We start from the raw sequence: 9,305 nt of genomic DNA on the forward strand, positions 1-9,305 counted from the left end.
TTGGGTCTTGTTGCACCTCGATTAGCCATGTCCAAATTTGAAAGAAGTCCCTAATTTCAGATTCTTAAATAATCTTCCAGGATGCTAGGGGTCAATTTTTTTCTTTCTGGAGGTAAAGAAATCTGAGGCCGCAGCAAACTGAGCCGCGGAACTGAAGCTTCCTGACAGCAAGGCCCAGCGTGGGGGCCCGAAAGCCTGGAGTCAGTCTATTGCGGTGGCAGCGGAGGCGTCTCTTCCTCGCACGGCTCCCCTCACACTGGACTGTGCGGGGTTCGTGCCATGGTGCCCCAGTGCATCTCTTTCCAGAGGAGGGGTTCAGGAATTACATACATGTGGTTCTTCAGATAACCCCCTACCATCTTTCTAACTTGCTTTTTGCAGATTGATGGTAGGGGGTAGGGTAACCTGAATTACTGTACAATTTATTTATAATGTCAGTAGGAGCCAGTGCTTCTCTGGGAACCACTACTGCTCTGAAAACATTAGGGAGATGTTCATTGCCTCCGATGCACTCGTGTCTTTGCAAACTCTTATTTCTTTGTCTTTGCAGGTACTATGGATTATCTGTATGGTTCCCTGATGTCATTAAACATCTGCAATCTGATGAATATGCGTCATTAACTAGAAACGTGCAGAGAGATAAATATGCAAATTTCAGCATTAACTTCACAATGGAAAATCAGATCCATACTGGAATGGAATATGACAATGGAAGGTCTGGAAACTTTGAAACAAATTAATTTACTACCCTGTCACAAGAACATATTTCTAGTTAGCCTTCACTGTACTAAAACATGAATAAATTTGGTTTTTTAGTTTTTGTACATTTAGTCACTTTCATCGTGAATTTCAATACTTCCAAATGGGCCTTTAAAACAAGATGCTCATCTATCAGTTACTTCACATAAAGCTATTTTTTGAAACTGTAGTGCTCATATTTATTAAACCACTGAGTTGCTTCATATTTATTAAGTAGTGGAATTGACCGATGTGAAAAGAAAATTTAAAGAGATGTTGAAGAACGAGGAGAGTAAGTTAGGGTACAGAAGAATGAGGAGCATGAGAAAATAAGGTGGGCTCTGGGATTGAATTCAGAGAGGAAATCTGAAATGTAGTTTGATCAGTCTTCTCATCAAACTCATGAGTCTTCCTGAGAAAGGGGAGCACTTCTCAGAACTCCTCCTTTCTCCATTATGCTAAATCCAGGATCATTGGGGTGTTTCAGGAAGAGTTTCAATAAGAGAATAGGAGACTCTCCAAAGTTAAGGGCTTTGAAAAGATGGAAAGAATGTATGATGCAGGGGCTCTTGAGAATGAGATCTGAAATGCTTCTTGCTGGCAATGAAGAATTGGCTCAGGAAGGTAGTTCTGGGTCCTTCTTTCAGAGAGGGAAAGAATAGACCAGGTACTGGTTTATACTCATATATTTGTTGTCTGCACAAATAACTGCTGGTGTAAGTTTATGAGTGTTTCCATTATTAAGAAATTGTCCCGGCTCAGTGCCTATGGCTCAAGTGGCTAAGGCGCCAACCACGTACACCTACACCTGAGCTGGCCGGTTCAAATCCAGCCTGGTCCTGCCAAACAACATTGATGGCTGCAACCAAAAAATAGCCAGGCGTTGTGGCAGGCACCTGTGATTCCAGCTACTTGGGAGACAGAGGCAGGAGAATCCCTTGAGCCTAGGAGTTGGAGGTTGTTGTGAACTGTGATGCCACAGCACTCTACCCAGGGGGAACAGCTTGAGGCTCTGTCTCAAAAAAAAAAAAAAAAAAAAAATTATCCCAATTTCAAAAGTGTTAAAAGTAAAAATCTAAAATAATCAAAGTTGCCCAGGGCAAAAAACTAGTTCAGGAAGGTGAAAAAGAATACTGTAGGATGCTTATGATCTGTGTAATAGAAAGGGGAGTTACTAACTGGGAGGTAACTGTTTGAATTAGCGATTCAGTGAGTGGCCTAATCATAATCTGAGCAGTTTGGGAACACCCTCCCTCTCCCACCTAAAACACTGCCATTGTGTTTCACACAAACCTCAGTGTCAAGTCCTCTGTCATTCTAAGGTGAAAATTTACTTTGTTTAGTTAAGAAAGTCTTGTTACTCCATTAGAAATTTCTAATTTATACTCATGTCCCTGTCTTACCCGTTACAGTTCAAGCTCGATATTCAATCATCACTTAGAATTTTTTTACATTAGCAATATAATGATCAATCACTTTAATAATATTAAAATCCTTGTAAAACATCCATTATGCATTTATTTTTAAAGGTGATAGAAAAGAATTTTTGTCCTTCAGGAAACTTTGAAAAACCGCCAACTGGCTCATTTTTTAAAATATAGCTTTCTCTATTTAACATCATAACATGGAGATTCTTTATGTGCTGATAGCCTACACCCTAGACTGTAAGGAGATAGAGAGCAAGGTGTGGGAGGCGCTTCCCGGGCAGACTGTTCCCGGAAGAGCACAGGAGACATGGACAGCAGAGGTTGTCTCTGGATAACCATTCGGAGGAACTGAAGAGCTTGGGGAAGGGTGAGGAAAGGCTTGGTTTTTTCCATTTTTTAACCTTTTGGATGTTGTTCCATGAGTATTCTGTGTGTACATTATCTATCCAAAAACATAAAATTACTTCCCCTTTGCAAATTCAGTTCCATTTCAGAAAATTGGTAATCATCCTAAAATGTACCATTATTTAGCCTCCTTTAGTGCCTTTAGATGGTTTTACTCTGGGCTCCTGGAATGGGGGGTGGAAAACAAAATTATTTTTCCAAGCTGGTTGGTCTGTGAGACCACAATGCATTTGGAACCAACAAATGCAGTTGAGCATTGGGGTGAAAATAAATTTGCAAGTACTCAATAGTGAGTGTATTGCTTGTAAGTCAGCTCACCTGCCCAGAAGGATCAGTTCCTTTCTGTCCCTATATAAGATAATATGTAATATATTAAGAGCAATATTGGTGTAATAACCCCATCCTCAGGTGAACAAGCATTTCCCTCTCAGTGACTGGCTAAGTATTCATTCACAGTCCCTTAATAAAGTACCAGGATTCATACCTTTCTCTGCTGCTGGGAGTTGTTATCAATGCTGATGAGGCCTGAATCATAGACTCTTACAAGACATTATAAGCATTATGATTACTATCATCTTCACCACCCAGAATTCCCCCTTACAATGCCCCAAAATGTTAATGCCAACCATGAGAGTCATAAAAAATGGTTAAGGAATAATACCCCCAAATGTATCTGAACAGATTTCATTTTCCACATGTTTCTGAAAATAAGCAGAGCTCTCATCATTCTATTTGTTTCAAGGACTATCTGTTAGCTGTGAGAAGTAAAATACTCCTGGCAATGAGTGTGAGCTAAGAGTTTCTTGACCCCTAAGTCGGTCAGTCATTCTTCATATAAATGAAACAGAATCCTCCTGCCTTCTCTTCAGGATAATCAGAAGTCCCTATGCTAGAATGCAGAAGCTTTGGGTTTTCATATTAGGAAACAGAATTTTACTATTTACCAAGTTCAAGTTGGAGAACATCTTCAAGCCATTAACCCCAAATAGAACATTTTCAAATAAAGCCATGCATGAAGAACTAAAAGGATGAGACTGAAAAATAAAGAATCAGTAGCCACAGGTAATCCCCCAACACTCTACTTTCAATTGCATACCTCTCAAAACCATTTACCCACATCTCAGAAAGCTGAGGGAAGTTATCGTGTCATCTCTTCTCCTAGTGGAAAATAATATTGGTGAGCAATGAAAGAGCCAAAGGACAGGCTGGATGAGGAAAAAGAGGAAAGCAAAGAGCTTAGAACATCCATAAACTTATGTCCTTTGTAATTAAGAAAGTCCACAGTGGGGTACCATATCGCTAAACCTGTTTGACTTGACTTTGAACTCAGATAGATACAAGTCCTTGATATAACTGTGTGTGTGTGTTGGACAGATTCTTAGGGGTCAAGTTCAAATCCGTAACTTTCAAAGACTCGGTTTTTAAGTCCTGCACTTTTGAGGATGTGACTTCACTCAACACCTACTTCAAGAACTGCACATTTATTGATACCGTTTTTGACAACACAGGTAGGTGTGCTACTGAGGGCCCAGCTCTTGGTAAGAAATGTGATAACCATGTGACGGGATGGGAGAGGCTTATGTGGGAAATGGACATTAAAGAGTGAATGAACAAGTTTCCCACATCAGGTTGGTCCAAAGTAAGCTTGTATTTTTTGTCTTTGTCAGAGTTAACGCAAATGGCATTTGCCAAAGTTCAAAGTTGGCAAAAACAAAATATCCTTTGGAGAATCATTTTCAAAGCAAAGAATTAACCTGTAATTTATTTAATAATCCTGGTTTCAAAATCTGGTGTTTGCTTAGGAGAGTATGATTTAGTTAACAAAGATGGATGGCATATGGCTAATGCTTGATCAGATAAAATTCTTTAGCCCAAGCCATATAATGGAGTTTGAAAATCCTACTGGGGTGGGGGGAGGGAGGAGGAGGGGAAACAAACATTAATTGGACGCCTACTCTATGCTGTTTCCTACTGTACTTCACTAGCCATTCATTATCTCTGTTTTCACAATAGGTGAGGCATAGAAAAATTAAGTAATTTGGCCATAATCATAGACCTAGTAACAGCTAGTATTTGAAGCCGGGTTTATCTGATTTCAGAGCCCCCATCCACTGGTCTGTTTGTCCTATAAAGTGAGTCCAGCATAACAGCCTGGCCCTAGCAGGAGGATCAGTGTGTACCCTGTCGCCAGCCCTGCCTTCCAGGGCTCAGACAGGAGCCAGCTCTGCCCAGCTCCCAGTGAGAATGGGATCAGGTGTCTCTGTTTTTTGGTTTTTAAACAGTGCTATCTGTCGCTGTCTTCTAACCCATTCAACCTCAGAAGATCAGCTTTTCTACCAGATCTCTATCAGCAAGCAAGATACCAGTTTTGGTTCTTACAGTACTTTAGCAGAACTCACCATCATCTGCAGCTCTTCTTAAACGGTTCCATGTTTAAGAAATAAATGCTAATGACCTTCTGATGGGGCTGACTCCTGTCCCTAGGTGGATTCCTCCACATAAACCTGAAGTTATTTTATAAATTCAATCTCAGGAACCCAAGGAAAGGCCTGTTCCTTCTCTGTGCCTTGGAGTCCCACAAAATGGGGATAATAAGGCTGATTCACACATGATCTGAAACAAATTGTTTTTATAATTGTCGTATGTAAGCTATCAGTACTAGAATGATAGTCTTTATATAACGAAAGTTAGAACAAAGTAATATTGTAAAGGGGTATGCAAGTGATATAATTAATAATGGCCAAACATAGGAAATCAGAGGATAACTGGACTCTTTAACCTAATCTATTCCTTTATTCAACAAAGGTATTTCATCATTCAGCTACTTTGTAATGTGAAGTCCTGGACTAGACCCTATGCATTGGCCAGAAGCAGACACAAAAAGCCAAGCCAGCCCAGGGACAAAAGCCTGCCAGGAATTTATAAGATCATGAATCTCTTCTGAATGGGCTTTCTGAGGTTGGTGCACACCTCTTAAGACCTTGATGAATTGTCTTTGTTGTTATTGTTGTCTCTACAGATTTTGAACCATATAAATTCATTGACAGTGAATTTAAAAACTGCTCATTTTTTCACAACAAGACGGGATGTCAGATTACCTTTGATGATGACTATAGTGCCTACTGGATTTATTTTGTCAACTTCCTGGGGACATTAGCAGTGTTGCCGGGGAACATCGTGTCTGCTCTTCTGATGGACAGAATCGGACGCTTAACAATGCTAGGTATGGACTTGGTTTCATGCAAAATAAATGGCCTGCGATCTAGAGTAGTGATTTTCTTTTTCTTTTTCTTTTTTCTTTTTTTTTTTTGAAACAAAGCCTCAAGCTGTTGCCCTGGGTAGAGTGCTGTGACATCACAACTCACAGCAACCTCAAACTCTTGGGCTTAAGTGATTCTCTTGCCTCAGCCTCCCAAGTAGCTGGGACTACAGGCACCCACCAGCGCCTGGCTATTTTGTGGTTGTAGTTGTCATGGTTGTTTGGCTGGCCTGGGCTGGATTCGAACCCTCCAGTTCCGGTGTATGTGGCTGGCCCCTTAGCCGCTTAAGCTACAGGCACCAAGCCTAGAGCAGTGATTTTCAACCATGGTGCCGTGGCACGCTGGTGTGCTGTGAGAGGATCTCTTAGATGTGCTGTGAAAATTTTTAAAGAACATCAATTAATTAATTTAATTCATGATTAATTAAAGATCATTAATATTAATTTTCAAAAGAAGTACAAAGCATAAGTTTTTTTTTTACTCTTTTTTTTTGATCACCGTAATCTAAGTGTGCTGTGAAAGTTTAACTATAGGTTCAAGTGTGCTGTGAGATAAAAAAAAAGGTTGAAAAACACTGATCCAGAGGGAACCTGTTTCCCACTGTACTCCATCCATCCCCCACCCTCCATGGCCCCCTTAGAAATTTGCATCCCACGTGTAGAAATCCCTTAGACCTTTTATTAGAACTAAATTGTAGTGAAAATTATGTCTAATTACATTTCATTTGGGCAGTTTCCTTGAGTTAACAGACTGAAAAGCTAATTATGTGTAACTAATGTATATTTTTCCACTTAAGTAGCTGAGTAATGGATGGTGTGTATTTGGGACTTGCTGTGATCACAAGGCAGTTAGAGAAACAAACCTTTCATACAGGTGAATGTGCCTGTATTTGAGCTTTACGAGCCCAGTCTACAGCTTCCACTTAGAATTCAGTTTTCCTGAGATATCTCAAAGACCCAAGGGGTCTTACTCTACTAAGATGGCAGGAAACATTCCAGCCTTTTCCTCCATTGTTGGCAGGTGGCTCTATGGTGCTTTCGGGGATCAGCTGTTTCTTCCTTTGGTTCGGCACCAGTGAATCCATGATGATAGGCATGCTGTGTCTGTACAACGGACTGACCATCTCGGCCTGGAACTCTCTTGATGTGGTCACTGTGGAGCTGTACCCCACAGACCGGAGGTATGTTGATATGGGCCTCTAGGAAGAGGCACTTTAAGCCTTGTGGGATCACTGAAAAATCACTAAAAAGCAAGCCAAACTGTCACTTCCCCCAGGAAAGTGAAAAATTTTTTAAAAATCTCATTTGTAAAAAACGATAGAAATGATATATCTTTTACAACAGCCTGGATGAAACTGGAGACCATCCTCTTAAGTAGAGTATCATAAGAATGAAAAAACACACATCACATGTACCCAGTACTAAATTGGAACTAGTAGATTACACATGCTCACATGACAGAAAAACTCAATGAAATTTGAGCAGGGTGGGAGGTGGATAAATTCCCACCCAACAAGTACATTGATAAGTGTATGGCACAATACCTGGGTTTAGGACACCTACAAATGGGACTTTAACCTCACAAATGTAAACTATTTGTACCCCAATATTAAACTGAAATTTTTTTAAAACATGGACTTATAAAGTTGTAGTTTCCATTTATAGCTTTTTTTTTCTTTTGAGACGGAGCCTCAAACTATCCCCCTGGGTAGAGTGCCATGGCATCACGCTCACAGCAACCTCCAACTCCTGGGCTCAAGCAAGTCTCCTGCCTCAGCCTCCCAAGTAGCTGGGACTACAGGCGCCCGCCACAACACCTGGCCATTTTTTTTTTGGTTGCAGCCATCATTGTTGTTTTGGCGGGCCCGGGCTGGGGATTCGAACCCACCACCTTAGGTGTATGTGGCTGGCGCCTTAGCCACTTGAGCCACAGGCGCCGAGCCAATTATAGCTTTTTAAAAGAAAATGAAGGCCAGTTGCAAGGGTTCCCAACTGTAATCATAGCACTTTGGGAGGCTAAGGCAGGAGGTCACTCCAGGCTAGGACTTGGAGGCCAGCCTGAGCAATATAGCAAGATCCTATATCTAAGAAGACCCTGTCTCAAAAACAAAAAGAGATAAAGAGAAAGAAAGAAGGAAGGAAGGAAGGAAAGAAAGAAGGAAGCAAGGAAGGAAGGAAGGAAGGATGGAAAAATGCAAGGGACTATAATTCATGGCAGGAATTAATAGGGCAGAAGAACCAGTGAAGAATTTAATTGCACCCATGACTTAGTCTGTTGGCTAACAATATAAGGAAGCTATAATGAAGAGGTGAGGATTAGGATTTAATAGTCTATCTTGGCCCACATTTTAAAAGGCTAATCAATCTTGAGAGGGTCATTACCTTGTGTTTGCAGGTGTCTGCAAGAGCTCTGCATTAAGCAGCCACAAAGAGGTCTCTAGAACATACCTCTTGACCTTCCTAGTTTGTTGGAGGAAAGCCTAACATGTGTCTAGTTCAAGAAAAAAAAAAAGAGTGCTCTCAAAATGGAGACCCAGAGACTCTGTGCCTCGTATCAAAGAAAGGACTACAAAGTAGGGCTCTGGGGTAGAGTGTCAGCAGCTGAATAACTAAAAGATAGAAGCTCTGTTTTGCCTTTTGCCATGGGCTAAGACAGGTGACCTTTGCCTTCTTTTATTTCATGTACAACTCCCATGCACTGTTACCATGGAAGCCCTCCAGGCCAGAGATGGAGCCGGTATTATCTAGACTTAGAAATGGAGGAGGGTTTTCTCCTAAAACTATGCTGAAATGTTTGGGCTCTCAATTTGCAGCTGCTCCTACATTCCTCCTCTGGGCTCATTCCTTTGGTCCTTCACCCGCAGTGGATACATCCTCTGTATGCACAGACCTCAACTTACATTACTTCTTCCAGAACATGGATTACTGACTTAGCAGGGGCCCCATACCCATCTCCTGACAGAATATTTGACCCTCAGGAACTCTGGATGTCTGCTTATCAAATATTTTAATTCAGATCCTCATTGAACCTCCTAATAAATACTTAGTCTCTGTGCAGTTTCCTTCATTCATTCAACAAATTTTAATACTGTGACTTTCGTGGGCAAAGCCCTGAGGTGAATGTCCTGGCCTGTGGGATAGGGGTGCTGCCAAAGCAAGATTAAGAATCTGCAGCTTTCATTGAGCTTTCTTTCATCAACCTCTCATTCTGCAAATGGGGCAGAGATGAAGATTTCATTATACATTTAATATAAACCCCTCAATGTTGCAGCAAGGCTAGGTCACAGCCTCCTTCCTTTCTGTTTTACACTGTAAGGGTCTGTACTATGTAAGATGAATCAGCTGCTGATCCCTCCGCCATGAGGAATGGAAGGAGGAGTCTTGTCCTTTGGCAAAAATCTGGCTTTAAAAAAAGCACACACATCCCCAGCCCGGACCCGCCAAAGAACAATGACGGCTGCAACCAAAAAATAGCC

At 41.2% G+C, this 9,305-nt stretch overlaps 1 protein-coding gene across 1 annotated transcript in view; it reads left to right on the plus strand.

Annotated features, from left to right (window-relative positions):
* The window catches only part of SV2C (synaptic vesicle glycoprotein 2C), a 241,488-nt gene that overhangs the window by 214,797 nt on the left and 17,386 nt on the right, over positions 1–9,305 (plus strand). Inside the window, exons 9-12 of the mRNA XM_003785923.2 lie at positions 551–715; positions 3,945–4,078; positions 5,590–5,793; positions 6,851–7,010. Coding sequence (XP_003785971.1) covers positions 551–715; positions 3,945–4,078; positions 5,590–5,793; positions 6,851–7,010 — 663 coding nt within the window. The remainder of the gene's footprint in view (positions 1–550; positions 716–3,944; positions 4,079–5,589; positions 5,794–6,850; positions 7,011–9,305) is intronic.

Source organism: Otolemur garnettii, unplaced genomic scaffold (genome assembly GCF_000181295.1).
Source record: "Otolemur garnettii isolate 467f Iridium unplaced genomic scaffold, OtoGar3 scaffold00017, whole genome shotgun sequence".
NCBI lineage: Eukaryota > Metazoa > Chordata > Mammalia > Primates > Galagidae > Otolemur > Otolemur garnettii.